At 43.7% G+C, this 19,879-nt stretch overlaps 1 protein-coding gene across 1 annotated transcript; it reads left to right on the forward strand.

The window, feature by feature from the left end:
• Positions 1-1,180: 1,180 nt before the first annotated feature.
• On the forward strand, positions 1,181-19,620 carry kiaa2013 (KIAA2013 ortholog). Its single transcript, XM_034173142.1, has 4 exons — positions 1,181-1,353; positions 2,809-3,814; positions 12,079-12,932; positions 18,028-19,620. The coding sequence occupies exons 2-4, from the start codon at positions 2,857-2,859 to the stop codon at positions 18,067-18,069; spliced, it is 1,854 nt and encodes a 617-aa protein (XP_034029033.1). The 5' UTR covers positions 1,181-1,353; positions 2,809-2,856; the 3' UTR covers positions 18,070-19,620.
• The last annotated feature ends 259 nt before the right edge of the window (positions 19,621-19,879 follow it).

The raw sequence follows: 19,879 nt of genomic DNA on the forward strand, positions 1-19,879 counted from the left end.
ACGTCGCAGGGAAACGGCTGTAAATGAGATCAGACTTTTGTTTGTTAACGATGCAGCAGAGAAGTTACCTGAGTGGTAGCTGATTTCTCAGCGGGGAGGTGGAGTTGCAGTCCGGCTTTTATGGAGGATGTGGTTGATGAGTGACAGCTGGTGTTGATGTGTGACAGCTGTCACTTCCAGTAGTTCCGACGCCCTCTCGTGCTTGAAGCCCGCACTCCAAGCAGGGCGCCATCTGGTGGTGGTGGGCCAGCAGTACCTCCTCTTCAGCGGCCCACACAACACAGAGTTTGACTCGGCGTGAATATTGCAGCAGATGATCCATTAGGACGTTTGGCCACAACAAGACAGATTATTCCAGGTGTGTGTAATAAAATAATACAAACAGACACAACACACCAGCGAGCGACCACTGCCAGCGGACTCAGACTCGGAGGAGGAGTGACTGAACACAGCAGCTGTCACTCAAAGCAACCACACTAAAAATTATACAGAAACTTTATGGCAAAAAAAAAAAAGTCTTAAACTAAGAAGTTTAAAATTCAACCCTCGTCCAGTTGTCATGGAGGTAAAAACTATCTATAGAGAACAAAACCATTTTTTTTTGTCCCAGGCTGTAAATGTGTTTTTATTTCTGCTCTAAAGTTGGACATTTAAACATGGACTCCTATAGGAATGTGCTCCATTTTTGTCGAGACCGTTTCTTTATTATAAACAAATTTAATATCTGCAAATGAAGGCAGAGAAACCCACTCTTTAAATCTTTCTATCCAAGTTTATTTTATACCTCAGAACTCTTTAAAAACCCCTCCCCAAATTGTAGAGTTAATTTATTATTGAGGATTTTTAGTTTCATTCTATTTATTGTGAAGTAATTCAAAGTGGATTTATATAGTTAATGTCTGTATATAGTTAATCATTACTGGTTAGTGTTTTTCACAGGCATGTTTGGTTGTTGTTTTTGTTGATTTGTTTTTCTGAAAATGTTCGTGTGTTCTTTTTGGTTCATAAAATAATATTTTCTTTTCTAAGATGGCGGACTGAAATATCGCGAAAAGGAGCATCGTGTCCCCTCCAGTGTTTTTGTTTTTTTGAATTCAGGGAATGTACACTTTTCGGAAATCGGAATTTCAGAGTCTATATTTTCCGAGTTTAGTATCGTTTTGAACGCAGCATCATTACGTCGTTCTTGTTTCTTTACGGCACTTGTGACAAACCCGGAAGTGTCTGCCAGCGTTTAGGTTGAGCTGCTAATTTATCTGGAAACAAAATATTTGTGCTGCAAAATAAAAACTCTTCAAAGATGTGAAATCGGACATCTCCTCACGGGCCGAATGATCCGACACAGATCACGATGTGAGACACGAGAAGACGTTTGAGCGTGTGGTTCAGAGCTAAGCTAACTGTGGAGAAGCTAACTCACTGTTTATTTAACTTATTAGTAACAGTATTATTATTATTATTATTATTGATGTGTTTTTGTGCAGTTTAGATGCTGTCTGAGATGTTGTTTTTCGTTGTTTTGTGTCAGTCTTGTTTGTGTTGGTCCTCGTGGTTCTGGTACCTGTGTCCAGAACCATGAGGACTCAGTGCTTCTGGACTTTGTCAGAAGTCAGAAGGAGTAGTTTGTGGATCGATTGAGTTCGTGATATTATGTCCATGTTCTCGTGGGACACCATTGGAGACTTTGTCTGCAGAATTGTCCAGTTTGAGACTTTGGGTCATAGACTGGTGTGGTTCCTTGGAACTGGTTGACGTCTCTCAGACCGCCGTCTGCTGCATGTCCTAGATCAGATCAGTTGAGACTTCAGGTCCTTTGTTGTCCTGGCTGGAGGACCTTTGGACACAGCTGGCAGTGGCGTTTGTTCCCAAGCAGACGTGTCCCCAGGAGGACGTGTTCTCTGTCCACGAGCACTGATTCTCCTCAAATGTTTTCGGGGGCAAATGAAGCCGTGAAGTGAGCAGTGCACACAAAATATGAGCTGATGAGAAACACAAAAGCAGCAACACGCACAAAAAAATGATTTTAATAATCTGAGATTGAACTTTCTGTCAGAGGTCTCAGACTGTGTCACGCCATAATGCCCTTTATAGATATTTGATGTAATGATGGCACAGCCCCTTGATAACTGCAAAGCTGGTTCTACACAAACAGTTCACAACAGCATAATTAGCGTCTTATTTTCTGTTGATCCAAAACCAATAATCCAGGGAGGAGCTCATGGAGTCATGAGGTCAAAGATGTTTGGAGATGCTGACAGTCATGGTCCAAGTCTTTAGGGTCCTGGCACAGCAGGATGTCTTTGGTACCAGGTCTCTATGGAGGAGCTTTGCATCCTGCTCGAATGATTTTGTGTCAGATGAACAGTTACTTAATGAGACTCGGATGAGGAGGATCACTGAGACTGTGAGGGAACATTAGCTACCATCAGCCAACATCAGCTCTCTGTGGATGATTCAGTGTGCCTGAGTGTTGAGGACCCCAGTAGCTGGAGAAGGACAAGGACATGGCCACGCTTGACTTGGGTGTGGCAGGCAGGTGGTGGTTATGGACTAAGGCAGTTCCCTGGGGTTGCGGATGCGGTGAGCCACACTGCCTGCACGTGCTCCTGGTCCAGACTTGTCTTGATAGTCTGGACTGATGGTGTTTAAAGTTGTAAACACTTTCCAGGTGTCTCTGAGGGGTTGTGCCAGTTAGGATGTCAGACTCTGTTCTTTTACTCTGCTGTGAGTGCTGGAGTTTTGTGATAAATGTCAAAAGCTAATTGCTGAGACACAAATAGATGCTGACTCAATTATTTTGTTTTGCAGTGTTGTGTTACCGTTTTAACTGCTGACTGTAGGTGGTTGAAGGACACCATGTGGCTGCAGCAGAGGCTGAAGGGGCTTCCAGGCCTGCTGTCCAGCAGCTGGGCTCGCAGGCTGCTGATTGCACTGCTGGTCTTCCTCATCCTCTCCTGGTACCTGGGATCAGAACGCAGCTGGCGTCTGATCCGTGGCCCAGCTGTTCCAGGAGGGGTGGCTGGCCAGTGTTTGTTGGCTGAGATCCACAGGTGGAGTTCTATTGTGGACCGAGGAGAAGGATTCTACAGTACTGCTCAGGAACAACTGGGCACGCCATTTGTGTCTGGGAATGGACACATCCTGCTGGATATTGATTCCAATCGTTTATGGGTGGCTTCATCGTCACAGGCTGGCTCGGCTCCAGTCCACCAGACTGAATACTCACCCAGGGTTGGAATCCATCTGGAAGGACAGCAGACTGAAGCTAGGGCCACTTTGCTGTGGCTCCGCAAAGGGGCCGTGCTGTCAGTCCGATGTGTGGTGTCGGCAGCTCTGTACTCAGTCCGGGACTGCGTCACCATTCGAGAAGAATTCATTGCTCACAGAAGTCGACCGAATGTCTACCTGCAGCGAATCCATGTCAACAACCCGTCTGACAGGACTGCCTCCCTCGAAGTTTCCTATGGCAGTCCCTCTTTTGGCAGTAAGTTCTCCAGCAGTGTGGAGAAGATGGATGACAAGGAGATCATGCTGTCATCTGGCAGAGTGCCAATGGACAACAACCGGATGGTGCTGGTGTTGGTGGCTACCAAGAAGCTGAGCAGTCGAATCCAAGTCTCAGCCAAGTCTGACTACACAGACAACATCCTGTCGGTAGTGTGGACCTCAGAACCCATTGATTCTTTAAAGCTGGATGAGACCTTCAGCTCACTCCGAGATGCAGCCAAAAAGGAGCTTGGGGAGCTGATAAGGACCAGTGTAGACCAGCTGCTTGCAGACCACCAACAGGCTTGGGCAGACCTTTTTATTTCAGGTGAGCTCTCCTTGCACATAACAGCTTAAAGATGAGGAACAGTTCATGTTTGGTCTTCTAAAGGGTCAGGGTAGTACTCTACACCGTTTCCTACCAGCTGCACTGATGATATTGGCCAAGACTTGACACTAAGACTCGGCTGATTGCCTGGTAAAAGTAAAGGTCTATGTCCTGTGATGAAATCAACTAACCCACTTGCCCAATCGAACAAGTGTAAGAACAGGATAAAAATGCCAACATCAAACTGATAGTTTCTACTTTTTAGATGTTTTACTAGTTTTGTGCTATATGACCCCTTTAAGAATGATCATTTTTGAGCAAACTTTTAACCTAGACGGTTTTCATTTCCAAATCTGCTCCTTCAAACCTGAAATCTGTGTGAAAAACGTTTTATAGGTTTAAATGTTTTAAAATATTTTTTTTCTTTATTTTTATTGTTAAATAACTTTGAGTTATGTCTACAAAAAGTATTTTATCATGTACTTTAGTCACCTGAATATGAGGGAGGTGACTGGGGGCACAGACCACCTGCACCTGTGGCTGTGATCACAGCAGTCCTGGTCAGAGCTGTGCCAAAAAAGTTTATTGATCTCAAAATGTATGAATATTTTTCATGATTTTGTCTGTTATGTTTTCCACTAGCATACGAAAAACAAAAACTTAGCATGTGTTCTGTATACTCTGTATGTGGGCAGCACAGTGGCTTAGTGGTTAGCACTGTTGCCTTACAGCAAGAAGGTCGTGTCAATGTCATTGTCAAATTTATTTATATAGCACATTTAATACAGAAAAACTGCCCAAAGTGCTGCACACACCCAAAAAATAATAATAGTAATGAAAAACACAACAGGAACAAAATGGCTAAAATGATAATCATAACCAAATCAGGAATCGGCTAGCTTGAGTCAAAAGCCAGAGCAAACAAATGAGTTTTTAACCAAGACTTGAAGATGTTTAAAGACGGGGCCATACAGGCATTCAAAGGAAGCCTGTTCCTGTCATGAGATCGTTTCCCACCTGTGGCCTTTCTGTGTGGAGTTTGCATGTTCTTCCTGTGTTTGTGTGGGTTCCCTCTGGGTGTTCTGTTTTCCTCCCACATTTAAAGACATGCAGGTTAGGTGGACTGGAAACTTTATAACTGTCCAGGTCTCCCTTGCAAAAGAGGTCTCGATCTCAATGGGACTAACCTGGTTAAATAAAGGTTTAAAAAAAATACTTGTGGTGTGTAATCCATATCATGGTGCATTCACACTGGTGTGCCGTGCTCCCCCAAATGAATGAAACTGGGAGTGTGACTTCTAACTGGATCCGGACCGGTATATTGATTGGCTGATTTATTGGCTGAGATGAGCCTTTTACAAACATATTGGCATCAGAATTGTTTTGACCTAAATTGAAACTTTAATTTTATTGAATAAGCAACACAGAGAAACACTTTGGCTGTTGGAAGTGGTGTCATTACATAGTTTGTCCTGCAGAGGGTGACCCAGCGGCATTGTTGATAATGCTATGAAGCATCACTGGGATGCCATCATCCCTTGGTAACATTAGCTATGAGAGACAGTGGCAAAGCAACCAGCTGCCATTAATTTTCAATCTGAGTGTGCATTTCACAGCCACATGAGACACATGGTGGCTACCGCTCTACTGCCAAGATAGATTAGAAAAAATAAATATGTAAGCGCGAGCGCATCAACCGTTCCTGTGTGCACACAAGTGACATTTACTTTGTTTAATTATGTGCACATCATCAGTATTTGTGCTGTGACAATTAACAAATACAGAAATACTTTAATTGAACGCAGAGACGAATGTGTCCATTCACTGCTCCATTTACAGTAGGGATACACTGATCCACATTTTTTCCACTTCTGATTTGATCCCGACATCTGAATTTGGATATCTGCCGATATCGATACTATTCCGATACCAGACCTGTGTTTGCTTTAATATTATTATTATTATCAGTCACTCATCTTTAACTGCTTATCCGGGATCGGGTCGCGTGGGCAACAGCTCCAGCAGGGCACCCCAGTCATCCTTTTCCCGGGCCACATTGACCACCCCTGACTGGTGGATCCTGAGGCGTTCCCAGGCCAGTGTGGAGATATAATCTCGCCACCTAGTCCTGGGTCTTCCCCGGGGTCGCCTCCCAGATGGATGTGCATGGAAAACCTCCCTAAGGAGGCACCCAGGGGGCATCCTTACCAGATACCCCAACAACCTCAGCTGGCTCCTTTCGATGTGAAGGAGCAGTGGCTCTACTCCGAGCTCCCTACGGATGACCGAGCTTCTCACCCTATCTCTAAGGGAGACACCACCCATCTTCCTAAGGAAGCCCATTTCGGCCGCTGGTACCCACAATCTAGTTTTTTCGGTCATGACCCAACCCTCATGACCATAGGTGAGAGTAGGAATGAAGATTCACCAGTAGATCGAGAGCTTCGCCTTTTGGCTCAGCTCCCTTTTTGTCACAACAGTCTTTCCCTCCATTGTCCCCTCACTCATGAACAAGACCCCGAGGTACCTGAACTCCTTCACTTGGGGCAAGACCATATTCCCTACCCGGAGTAGACAATCCATCGGTTTCCTGCTGAGAACCATGAACTCAGATTTACAGGTGCTGATCCTCATCCCAGCCGCTTCACACTCAGCTGTGAACCGATCCATTGAGTGTTGGAGGTCACAGGCCGATGAAGCCAACGGGATCAAATCATCTGCAAAAAGCAGTGATGAGACCCTGAGCCCACCAAACCGGAAACCCTCCTCCCCCGACTACGCCTCGATAGCCTGTCCATGAATATCACAAACAGGATTGGTGACAAGACGCAGCCCTGGCGGAGGCCACCCTCCACCGGAAATGAGTCCGACTTACTGCCGAGCGCCCAAACACAGCTCTCGCTTTGTGAGTTCAGAGATTGGATGGCCTGAGAAGGGACCCCCTCACTCCACTCCAAAAACACTGTCATATTCAGGGGTATGAAGGAATGGAATGTATTACCCGACTGCATTAAACTCATTTCAAATGAATGTTTTTTTAAGAAGCGTCTAAGGCTGCATCTGTTGGTATGATAAGCATTCTGGGTTTGACCTTACGTATAGACATGTTTTTTTTGTGTGTGTGTGTGTATATAGGCTGACCATGTGTGATGATTAATTTAATTTGATTGGAATTTGTTTTATTTTTTTTCTTCCTCTTTTTTTGTCTTTATATATATATTTTTGAATGTATTTTTATTTGATTTTGTAAACTTGTGTGGACCCCAGGAAGAGTAGCTACAGCTTTGCTGCAGCTAATGGGGATCCAAATAAATCAACATAAATATAAACTCCATACTCCTGCAGCACCTCCCACAGTATCTCCCGGGGTATCTGATCATACGCCTTCTCCAAGTCCACAAAACACATGTAGACTGGGTGGGCATACTCCCAGGCACCCTCCAGGATCCTTGTGAGAGTAAAGAGATGGTCGGTTGCGCCACGACCAGGATGGAACCCGCATTGTACCTCTTCAATCCGAGGTTCGATTATCAGCCGAACCCTCCTTTCCAGCACCCTGGAGTAAACTTTACCAGGGAGGCTGAGTAGTGTGATGCACCTGTAGTTGGCACACACTCTCTGGTCCCCCTTTTTTAAATATGGGGACCACCACCCCAGTTTGACACTTCTTAGGCACTGTTCCAGACCTCCGCGCAGTGTTGAAGAGACGTCTCATCCAAGACAGTCCCTCCACACCCAGAGCTTTTAGCATTTCTGGATGGATCTTACCAACCCCTGGGGCCTTGCCACTGTGGTGTTGTTTGACTACCTCAGTCACTTCCACCAGGGAAATTTATTAAAATCCTCCATCAGCTTCCAGCTCTACCCCTACTATAGAGGGCGCTCCGGTCTGATACAGGAGTTCCTCAAACTGTTCCTTCCAGCGCCGGATTACATCCTCAGTTGAGGTCAGCAGGTACTGTAGGATGGTTCCCCATTTCCCCTCCTGAGATGCCTCACCGTCCGCCAGAAGCACCTTGGTGCCGACCGAAAGTCCTTCTCGATGGTTGCTCTAAACTCCTCCCACACCCGCTGCTTTGCCTCCCCCACAGCAGAGGCTGCTGCCCTTCGGGCCTATTATTATCATTATTGTTGATTTTATACACAGAGGTTAATGTGAGAACTAGAGTCCGCACTCCCAATACTGCCTACTCAATGCGAATATCCCTTCATGGACAGAGACATGATGCCTGCTAATCGGGCAAAATATTGACGAAGTGCCTAGATGTTAATGCATTTTCAATGCGGATACACGAGTGAACACACACAGAAAAAAGCTTGAAAATATTTGTTAAAAACTGTTCTGACTTGGATATTGAGCCAGTAAAATTAATTTACATTAAACTATATAAGGAAAGTATTAAACTTATTCTGACACTCATACATTCCCAGATATTAGTGTTGAAAGTTACACGGATCTGAGCTGTTCCAGCTGCAATAATTCAGCAGCTCTGAGACGTCCTGCTGCTGCTGTGTTCAGCACTGCACAACTCATCAATATCAGTCCATTACTGTGTGTGTGTATATGTATATGTATATGTATATGTGTGTATATATATATATATATATATATATATATATATATATATACACTCAAAAAAAATATAAACGCAACGCTTTTGGTTTTACTCCCATTTTGTATGAGATGAACTCAAAGATCTAAAACTTTTTCCACATACACAATATCACCATTTCCCTCAAATATTGTTCACAAACCAGTCTAAATCTGTGATAGTGAGCACTTCTCCTTTGCTGAGATAATCCATCCCACCTCACAGGTGTGCCATACCAAGATGCTGATTAGACACCATGATTAGTGCACAGGTGTGCCTTAGACTGCCCACAATAAAAGGCCACTCTGAAAAGTGCAGTTTTGTTTTATTGGGGGGGGGGGGGGGGGATACCAGTCAGTATCTGGTGTGACCACCATTTGCCTCATGCAGTGCAACACATCTCCTTCGCATAGAGTTGATCAGGTTGTCACTTGTGGCCTGTGGAATGTTGGTCCACTCCTCTTCACTGGCTGTGCGAAGTTGCTGGATATTGGCAGGAACTGGTACATATTGTCGTATACGCCGGTCCAGAGCATCCCAAACATGCTCAATGGGTGACATGTCCGGAGAGTATGCCAGCCATGCAAGAACTGGGACATTTTCAGCTTACAAGAATTGTGTACAGATCCTTGCAACATGGGGCCGTGCATTATCCTGCTGCAACATGAGGTGATGTTCTTGGATGTATGGCACAACAGTGGGCCTCAGGATCTCGTCACGGTATCTCTGTGCATTCAAAATGCCATCAATAAAATGCACCTGTGTTCTTCGTCCATAACAGATGCCTGCCCATACCATAACCCCACCGCCACCATGGGCCACTCGCTCCACAACACTGACATCAGAAAACCGCTCACCCACACGACGCCACACGCTGTCTGCCATCTGCCCTGGACAATGTGAACCGGGATTCATCCATGAAGAGAACACCTCTCCAACGTGCCAAACGCCAGCGAATGTGAGCATTTGCCCACTCAAGTTGGTTACGACGACGAACTGGAGTCAGGTCGAGACCCCGATGAGGACGACGAGCATGCAGATGTGCTTCCCTGAGACGGTTTCTGACAGTTTGTGCAGAAATTCTTTGGTTATGCAAACCGATTGTTTCAGCAGCAGTCCGAGTGGCTGGTCTCAGACGATCTTGGAGGTGAACATGCTGGATGTGGAGGTCCTGGGCTGGTGTGGTTACACGTGGTCTGCGGTTGTGAGGCTGGTTGGATGTACTGCCAAATTCTCTGAAACGCCTTTGGAGACAGCTTATGGTAGAGAAATGAACATTCAATACACGAGCAACAGCTCTGGTTGACATTCCTGCTGTCAGCATGCCAATTGCACGCTCCCTCAAATCTTGCGACATCTGTGGCATTGTGTTGTGTGATAAAACTGCACCTTTCAGAGTGGCCTTTTATTGTGGGCAGTCTAAGGCACACCTGTGCACTAATTATGGTGTCTAATCAGCATCTTGGTATGGCACACCTGTGAGGTGGGATGGATTATCTCAGCAAAGGAGAAGTGCTCACTATCACAGATTTAGACTGGTTTATGAACAATATTTGAGGGAAATGGTGATATTGTGTATGTGGAAAAAGTTTTAGATCTTTGAGTTCATCTCATACAAAATGGGAGCAAAACCAAAAGTGTTGCGTTTATATTTTTGTTGAGTATATATATATATATATATACGTATATTATGAATCATTAACTTTCTTTATCATTCTCCACCATGTGATGCGGACAAGACAATCTGCAGGTGTAAAGGATTTCTGATTCTGTAAGTAAATGGTTTCATCAGCCAATCTTTCTGAAAGCAAATGTGTCATCAGCTGTGAAATTATTATTTTATTTTAGTTTAGTGTTGAAAGTTTAAACAGATCCAATATGTTCCAGCTACCAAATTCTGCAGACATGAAGGCACAATATCACACAATCCAGACGGGCACACAGGCCGCATTCATTAATTCCACACGGTCCTCATTAATTTAATCCGTTTATGAATAAATTCAGCTTTGTATAAAATTCCAGGTGGTTTCAAATCCTCAGATTTCATACACAGACAGGACACTTTACACCAGTTTATCGCCCAAAAGTCACAGAAAAAATTGACAAGAAAAACCAAAACTGCTTACTTCTGGAAGGAAATGTTGTCTTCCTTCTTCTTCCTCTGTTTGTGGCTTTGCCAACATGCGCAGCTTTCCGACATTTTGCACCTGTTTCTTGATGAGACTCATTGAGTGTTAGTGTGTGCTGCCCACTGAGTTGCCCTGATCTAAAATGGTGACCACGCCCCCTTTGCGGGACACATCTCAGTACAACTGCAGACTCTAGTTCTCATATTAACCTGTGTGATTTTATATGAGGATATTTTGTATCCTCAATTATACAGCTTCATGATGGTATAGAGGAGAATTTTCTTCAAAAGTAGACCTGAAAGTTCAGCTATAATTTGCCAGAACGTACATCTAAGATGCAAGCCTAGATTTCATGTTATGGTGAAAGAATCAAGTACTTTTACTTATTTTATTTTTTGGTGGTTTCTTGTGGCATTTTGGAAATGCGCTTCATCCTCAAAAGGCTACATGTATTCGTATGCAATATTTGGGCTGCCTCTGTGAGAAAATCAAGCACACCCTGTGACAGGGTGCTTGGTTCTCAAGACCAGGCACCTAAGTGGCTCTACTCTTCTATTCTACTCTTCCTTTTTTAGATATTTAGATATACCTTAGTATACACTAGTATAGTTCTACCTTAGAACTGGAATATTATAGAAGACATACCTTACTGAATTTTCATGTACCTTTTTTAGGAAGGCTCACATTTCCAAAATGTTGCAAGAAACCACCAAAAAAATAAATAAAAGTACTTAATTTACTCATATTTGAAGTCAGTCTGGGTAAATTGTTGCACCCGTCTTCCCGGCTCCTTTAGCCTTTCTGGTCCTGGCTAAAAAAAAATCCTTGTGCTCTTTTATGTGGCACTTTTTCAAGTGTTTCAGTTGGCTGTATTGTAGGTCACGACGGCTTTGCAAACATTGCACATTGCTGTCTTGGTTTGTGATGTTTCTAGTGCAAAATACAGTGGACATGTAATGAAAGGTTGGTCAGCCACGCTCAGTGATGCTTAAAGGACATGTCGCACATTATTTAACATCCCGGTTAGCAACACAACATCAAGATATTCATGATTGTCTGTCCGTGCAGTTGCTGATGTATTTTATTGCTAATTATTCCTCTCACACTGAGAGTTAGCAGGTGCATTTCTGGTAAACACCATTATGTGTACTTCTCTGCATGTGAGGTATATTTTAGCAAACGCGGAAAAAATCCTGATGGCCAAGTGACAGAGTGAATCTGTAACACTGGTGAAGGGGTGAGTGCATCACGAAGTGGCTTTTTTTTTACCCGCCAAGTTGTGAATTTTGCAAACATTCGTCATTAAAACTCAAATTACGAAGAGGTTTTTACGTTTGCATAAGTGCTTCCAGCTGATCTGTTATTTTGCAGAACTGTGATGAGAACATTTTTTTCAGCTACTACAGGTGACACGATGTCCAGAAAGAGTCACACGACCTTATAAAGTACATAGACACTGTGTGCGCAGTGCACACGGCAACAGTGGCCCACGTTTCGCTGTCGGACTTTGAAGTTTAAGACTGTGTTGTGTTGTTCCCCTCAGGTGTGGAAATGAGGAAGATCACAGACTCCCACACCCCGTCCAGCCACACGGTCAACACCACGCTCTACTACGTTCTCGCCTCCACCACGGCTCCTCTACTGGACCGAAGTCTGAGCAGTGAGGAGCGCGCCCGCCTGGAGTCCAGCCTGAACTACGCCGACCACTGCTTCAGTGGCCACGCCACCATGCATGCAGAGAACCTGTGGCCTGAGCGGCTGAGCAATGCCGCGCAGATCCTCCAGCTTGTCACCCTGTGGACTCTGACGCTTCAGAAGAGAAGCTGCAAGGTGCTGGTGGCAGCCGGCGCTCACGGCACCATGCAGGGCATGGTCCTCAGCTTTGGTGGCCTGCAGTTCACAGAGAACCACCTCCAGTTCCAGGCGGATCCGGACGTGCTTCACAACAGCTACGCGCTGAGGGGAATCCACTACAACCAGGATCTGATCAACCTGGCGGTCCTGCTGGACACGGAGGGGAAGCCTTTCCTGCACGTGTCGGTGAAGCCGCAGGAGACGCCGGTGAAGCTGTACGCCTGCGAGGCCGGCTGCCTTAACGAGCCCGTGGAGCTGACCTCCGAGGTCAAAGGGCACACCTTTCCCGTCATGGTGACCCAGCCTATCACACCGCTGCTTTACATCTCCACAGACCTGCATCACCTGCAGGACCTCCGCCACACTCTGCACCTCAAGGCCATCCTGGCCCACGAGGAGCACATGGCAAACAGGTACCCGGGCCTGCCCTTCCTCTTCTGGTTCAGTGTGGCGTCGCTCATAATCCTGTTCCACCTCTTCCTCTTCAAGCTCATATACAACGAGTACTGTGGCCCCGGGGCGAAGCCCCTCTTCAGGAGCAAGGTATAAAGTTGATAAAAAACAAACAAATGTCGACATCATTTAGGGAGGTTTTTTTTTTAGGTGTGTGGTGGTAAAGACTTCCTGTTTGTCTGTGGGTTGTGAACTTTCCCCTTTCCCCTGGTTTGGAGTGGCTTAGATTCCGGTCTTTCTTTCTTCACTTTCACACGGATTCTTTCTTTAAGAACCTTTTTTTCTCTGCTTCTGTTTCTTTGATGGACTTTGAGGAGCAGGAAGTTTGATTTCAGCAGAATTCAGATTAAATGGTGTGGAGTCCTTTTAACACGTCATCGCTGTCCAGACTGTAAAAAAGCACAAGATGTCCTTCCACGCAGCCCTTTACCCACAATTCTCAGCTTTTCAAATTGTTTTTTTTTTTGTATAATTGATTTTCAGTAAATCTTTTGTCCTCAGTAGAGAAAATGTCGAGTCGAGAGGCGAACTGGAACGTGACATCATAATCACAAATGTGTGTTTGCGTTTAAAAAAAAATCCTCCACACCGCTGGATGTCTGAGTTCTGTTTTATGACATCACATCAAAATAAAAAAAAATTAATGTTGTTGCATGTTTTTTTATTGTATTAATTTTCCTCTCACGTTGTTTTTACCTGATGGAGCGTCACCTCTTAGTATCGGTGTCGCAGACCGAACGGTCCGCCCTGCCTTCACTGCGCATGCGTCATTAGCCGCAATTCACTGATTATCTCCTCGTTTCTGCTTCAGACTGCCTCCAGTCATCATCTGTCTCTGTGACAGATATCTGAAGCTTTTGTACAACAATCATTTCCACATAAATTTATCATTAATTCATTATAAAAGATGGATGAAGCGATCAGAGCGCCACAGCATCACAAGCTGCTAGCTGATGCGTTCACTGCGCTTCGGTCATTTCAAAGTGTCACCGAATTTCACCTTGTTTCTGCTTAAAACTGACTTTAGAATGATTTAACAAGTTTTACCTTTATCATCTGATGGTTAATAATCCTGTTAATCCAGTTGATCACTTTGGGTGAAGAGACTCAGTCTCAGACGTGCTGCTGTAGTCTGAGAAATGACACGTGCAGTGAAACAAGGCGGACCGTTTGGTCTGTGACACCGTCTCCCACTTACAGTCAGCACACTTGGCTCCGCCCAGCTATTAATTACTTTTAGCAATAACAACAACTGAGACCTGTTCCTGTGTCAGGAGGTCAGGAGGACACAGATCCGTCTCATTGAGGTGGACGTGACTGAGCTTTGCTGTGGAGACGAGTAAAGAGGACCTGGGAGGAGCAAATGTTTAGATTAAAAAAATTCTAGAATGGTAAATGATGGTAAAAATGACGTGGCGGATTAGCTGCATGCTGTGCACACGCTGAGTTTACTAAGACTAACCATGAATCATCACTTTTACAGCAGCGCTCTGACGGCGACGAGAAGGATTCCAGTCACTGAGTATCTGTTGGGGTATCGTATTCTTAAGCTTTAAAATTAAATAATGCTGAGAAGCTTCATCAACTTTGATTTCAGCCAAATGAAAGACATAGAAGACGACGGCGTACAGAGAGTCTCCACTTTTTATGCCAACTCAGAGTCAACATGGAGGTTTGAGTTTGGCCCAGGACATGTGGGAGACTCCAGCAGTGGTGGCTTCCCTCACTGCTCAGATTCAATGTGTTCATCAACATTTATTTATACAGCAGCCAGACGGTGTTGTAATTTCTCCCGGTTCTTTATGTACCTTACTTCCCCTTACCAAAAACAAAACCGGTATATTCCTCATCTTGAATTTATTGAACGTCACGTTGAAACCGAACCAGGGTCTCGCAGACAGCATCCACCTTGTGAAGCGACCCAGAAAAAGGGTAGTGCAACCCTTTTATACCATGTGGGCGTTACAGTGGGTGTGGCTTAATCTATATGTTACTGGTTCTCTCAGACAGGGGGAACCCTCCCTTTATCTAAAACTTGCACATACGTAATGGAAGTGAAACTTGACTCTTGTTGAAACTTTAAACCAGGTTTCAGAGGCTTTTAAACAGATAACAAAAGCAAACACTTAATAACTAACATAAAATAAGGAATTAGTACAAATATTATCTAACAAGATCAAGAATTCACAAAAATAAAACATACAATAGAGTTAAAACAGCATGTTTTTACCCTATAACTCCAGTTATGTAATAATTCTTGCTGTCCGTCTGCCAGGAGGCAATTTTGGCCTAATCAGTACTGCTTAAGGGAACTGAATAGTATTACAGTCCAGCCTCAATGGACCATGATCTACACAAAGTGTATGGTGGCCATCCAGGGAGGCAGCTGTATCCACGTCAGGGGTCAGTGGACAATTACACAGAAGTCAACATTTAAAAATGCTCCAATCACATTGAAAACTACACCACATTAACTGTCTGACCATAAAGGTTCCACAAAGATATCGTTTGGGCTATCTATGACTGAATGTTATGGGCTAAAAACAGCAAGAATAGTGACAAAGGTCAGTTTCAGTTTGTACAGGGGTCAAAAGCTGAAGTTGTTTCAATTTTGGTTAAAAAGTGGTGCAAATTATTGGTTGAGTTAATAGGATTAATAAATGGAATAGTTTTGACTGTTGAATGTTTGGTCTCCAAAGTAAAGGTCAAACAAAGTCAACGTACATTGGATTCTATGACATGTGACATATGTTACCCCGTAACACGATAACTAAGTTTATATAATGGCTGAGTGGATCCTTGTCATTTGATTGGTGGCTTGTATGTCACGTGATGTGGATTATTTGTACCATTTGCCGTTGTGTTTCACTGACAGTGCAATTTTGGTGCTATATGAAATGTGTTATTGCACACCCCGATGGCCATGCATGCTCACATTACTGGGGGCAGACTTTAACTAAACATAGTGGAGTTTGTTTTCCTGGCAGACAACAATTTGAAGAAGCTAATTGATGCTGCTAATTCTTTTAACAAAAAACATAAAACCAAATCCACCGCGCTGTAAGCAGTCTAAAGGCATGAAGAGCTGTTAGGATGAAAAGCTGGACAAATGTCTGACACGATTTTTCGGTGGAAGGACGAAAGCAGACGGCAGTCTGTACACAGTGGACGGCATCACAGACTACGGAGAACAATTTTGAACTCCTATTTAAAGTTTGTGTTGGACTGTTAAGCACCAGTGACGAACACCAAAATGTAAGTCCCTTTTTAGCTGTTATATAAAACAAATAATGAATGTTTTTCCATTCTTTTAAGGGTATGGATATTTAATTTGGTGAAAGCTGGAATGTTCATTCACCCCATTGAATGGAACATTCCATCTTTCACCTCATGAAATCGTACCATTAAACTCAAACATTATTTGTATATTAACACATGGTGCAAACTAGTCATTTTTAAAATCCGATTAACTCAACCAATAATTTTCATCACTTTAAACTAAAACTGGAATAACTTTAACCTTTGACTCTTGTACAAACTGAAATTGACCTTTGACACCATTCTTGCTCTTTTTACCCTATAACTCCACAACATTCAGTCACCAATAGTCCAAACTATACCTTTTTGGAATTGTTATGATCAGACGAATAATGTGGTTTAGTTTTCAATATGATTGGAGCTTGTTTAAGGGTGATTCTTTAACTACGGGCACTATTGGCCTTGTAAATGTAATTTCCACCACACCATTGCCTTACAATATAAAGCGCCTTGGGGCAACTGTTTGTTGTGATTTGGCGCTATATACATGTGCTCTGATGTCACTGTTTATCTCCATAGAAACTACCCAAGCAGTCTTTCATACAAACTGTTTAAAGGGACATTACATGTTGTGGTGGAAATTATGGCAATAGTGTGGGACAACTACATTTTGTTTAAAAAAAATCACAACAGTTGGATGACATTGAATACCCCAATTATGTTTTGATTATTTTACTGATATTTTATTCAGAGATATTAAAAAAAAATAGAAAAAAAAACGTTTCTTTACCATTCATTTTTATCATTTAAGAGCAAAAGTCTGGGTGTGGGACAAGCACAAAACGGCAATATTTGCATATAATGATGCTGAAAAAAGGTGAAAAAGTCATCATAGACTACTAGAACAAATTTCTTAACACACTTTCATTGTAAAGATAACTATAAAAGTGTGAAATTTCCCCTTTTTTCTGTTTTTCATACAATATGATCAAAGGACATAAGTGCCCGTAGTCTAAGAATCACCCTTAAATGTTGACGTCTGTGTAAGTGTTCATTGACCCCTGACCTGGCTACAGCTGTCACCTCGGATGGCCACCGTACATTTAGTGTAGGTGATGGTCTAGTCTGGCTGGGTTGTAAACATTGTTTTGCCACCATAAATGGTACCAACAACCTGCTTGGCCCGTGACTATTAAGTAATGATTTAAACTTTATTGATACAGCAACTTCGAGGTGAAATGGACACAAAGTACTTTTAAAAATTAAAAACAAAAGGACATCATATTCAAAACAAACAAAAAAATGTCCAGAATCAGAGTTCCAACCTTGACATGCGTCTGAAGTGCTCGGGCCTTTTGAAGGAGACTTGGTCCGGTTGGTGAGCATGTGTGTCCAGGTGCACGGCGCCACATGGCGCCAAGCTCCAGCCTCATGCAGTTTCCACCTGGCTGAGTGACGTGAAACAAGCCGCAATCAAGAAGGACCGAGAAGTTTATTTCTTTGACATGATGTCATAATAGAACAATGTCATGTTGATGTCATAAAGCAAAGAGGCAGACATCAAAGCCGTTTTGACGTCTGATTGACAGGACTATAATTGGCCTAAAATACGGTGAACCCGAGTGAACATTTTAGTTCCATAACAGAAAAAAAAAATCACAAACTTGATTTGAACTTTGACTCGTGTCGTTGTCCTGAAGCTCTGACTCCATTTGCTCTCCTTCCCCTTTTCTTCTCTTCCTTTAGTGCTTTGATGATAATAATAATAAAAAAAACTCCCCACTGATTAATTTGAGATTTCTGAGCTGGCTTTAGCTCTTTCCTGTTCACCTCCTGGTGGCGCTGTGGTGCACACTTCCTCCTGAGATGTGTCTGTGTGTGTGGTTCTGGATGGCTTCAGTTCTAACCTCCCCTCTGACTCCACCAGGTCTCCAGGAAAAGCGAGGACGACGTGGGCGACGCTGCCTGAGTGCTGCGTCCATGCGCACGTTCACCTCGTGCTTTTTGGCCGAGCTTTTAAAATTTAATTAAACTTTTGGCCTCCACACTCCCGCCATTTGAAGGACGCCACCCTGTGGCTCGTGGCTGTACATGCACACGGAGGCCACTCGGGGTCTGAGACACAGGAAGGTGGGAGCGGTTCTCAAGCGGTCAGCCGACACAGCAGCAGGTTGTTGAAAGGAAACATCATGTTTATTGTTGTGAGACATCAAAATGTGAAATCGACTTTTAGCAGCAAGTCGCAGAGCGGTGTGCTCGCCTGCAGGGCATTATGGGAGGAAGTGGACTCACGCACTTGATTTCTCTCACTGAAAATGTAATCGTGTGTGTGTGTATGTTTTTGGGATTTCTGCTGAGTGTTATGACCTTTGACCCCTGGCTGCAGCCTGATGTTGATCTGTGCTCAAAGACAAACCAGGTTTCTGGATCTGTGATGTGAAGCCGTCTTATCAGGTGCAGGACTAAAAGACCGTTACTTCTGGTAGCATGTGAGGGATGTTTTAAAGTCTGATGGACTGACTTCACGTTATTACAGAAAATACACTAAAAACATGCTCCTGTCAAATGGACTGAGTCTGCGTTTGGGATGTCTGGTTGTCCCATTCAGGCCTGTGAGACCCTGAACATCATCGGAGAGGCGACTTGAACAAGAAAACTGTCCGTGTGAAGTCATTTGGCTGAAAAAGACACAAACGTGTTTCCAGTTTTTTTCTCTTTAAGGAGATTTAAAAACACAAAACTGGTCAAAGAAACTGATCTTTGAAAGAATCCCGTTTCCCTCATTTATTTCCGTACTCAGGTTTACGTACAAAAGCCTCCCCACAGCTCAAAGCTAACATGGAATGGCGAGTTTTTACTCTGGCTTTTGGGTTCTGGAGACTCTTTAAAGTCTGATGAAGAAAACATCGTTTAAATTTGGCCACAGAGTGTCGATGATCGGAACAAACATCCACTTGAGATTTTACACTTTGCTTGTTGAACTTGTGAACAAACATCAGTCTGTTTTCACAAAAAAAATACAGCAGTTTTTATCTTTTTATGGATGTTTAATATAGTATGTCATAAACTGAAAGAGCAGATTTCATGGTGTATGCTGTCGCCATTGACAATGCACAGCTAGGCCCTGCCCACAGCTAACAGCCAGCGTCTACATTTAAGACAAAATAAAGATTCACTGACTTTCACAATTGAAAATGTTTGTTGTTGGAGTTCGCAGTCGGCTGAGCTGATGGTGTTTGTACGAGGGGGTGGAGCTGCCCACAGGCGCACAGAACCGTTGTCTGGTTTGTCTTTGTGAAAACAGAACCCAGTGCCAGTGGCCACAGAGAAAACCGTTGAAGTGGGCGTGGCCCATCAGGTGACCGAGGTGGTGTTTGATTTCCTGAGTGCCTTAATGAAGAAGTTAATTTATTCACATTGTAATCATCTTCTTGATTGTTGGAACTTGAATGTTGTTGATTTTGTAAAGTTGATGCATAAAGTCATGTTTGGGTGAATAAATCACTGATGGTTGTGGAAACGTTTTCTGTCAGTTTCTCGCTGCAGGAAGAGAGAAGCTAACGTCAAGAAGAATGCGTACTCGCCGCTGCATATAAACAATAAAAACCTAGCACTGGTACCACAGTCTCTTGTGCAAAGAGACTGGTAGCGTGTTTTTGAAAACATGGCTGTGATTGGTCCATCTGATACGTCGGCTGCTATTGGCTATCACGCCACGCTCTGTGATTGGCTGTGGCGTAACCGCCGAAAATGTGAAAACTTGAAAAGTGAGACAAATT

Source organism: Thalassophryne amazonica, chromosome 6, assembly GCF_902500255.1.
Source record: "Thalassophryne amazonica chromosome 6, fThaAma1.1, whole genome shotgun sequence".
In the NCBI taxonomy this organism is placed as follows: domain Eukaryota; kingdom Metazoa; phylum Chordata; class Actinopteri; order Batrachoidiformes; family Batrachoididae; genus Thalassophryne; species Thalassophryne amazonica.

Coding starts and splice junctions, on each gene's coding strand:
- kiaa2013 (XM_034173142.1), top strand. CDS start 2,857: ATGTGGCTGCAGCAGAGGCTGAAGGGGCTTCCAGGCCTGCTGTCCAGC. Junction 3,815..12,078: donor GGCAGACCTTTTTATTTCAG/GTGAGCTCTCCT, acceptor TGTTCCCCTCAG/GTGTGGAAATGAGGAAGATC. Junction 12,933..18,027: donor AGCCCCTCTTCAGGAGCAAG/GTATAAAGTTGA, acceptor TGACTCCACCAG/GTCTCCAGGAAAAGCGAGGA.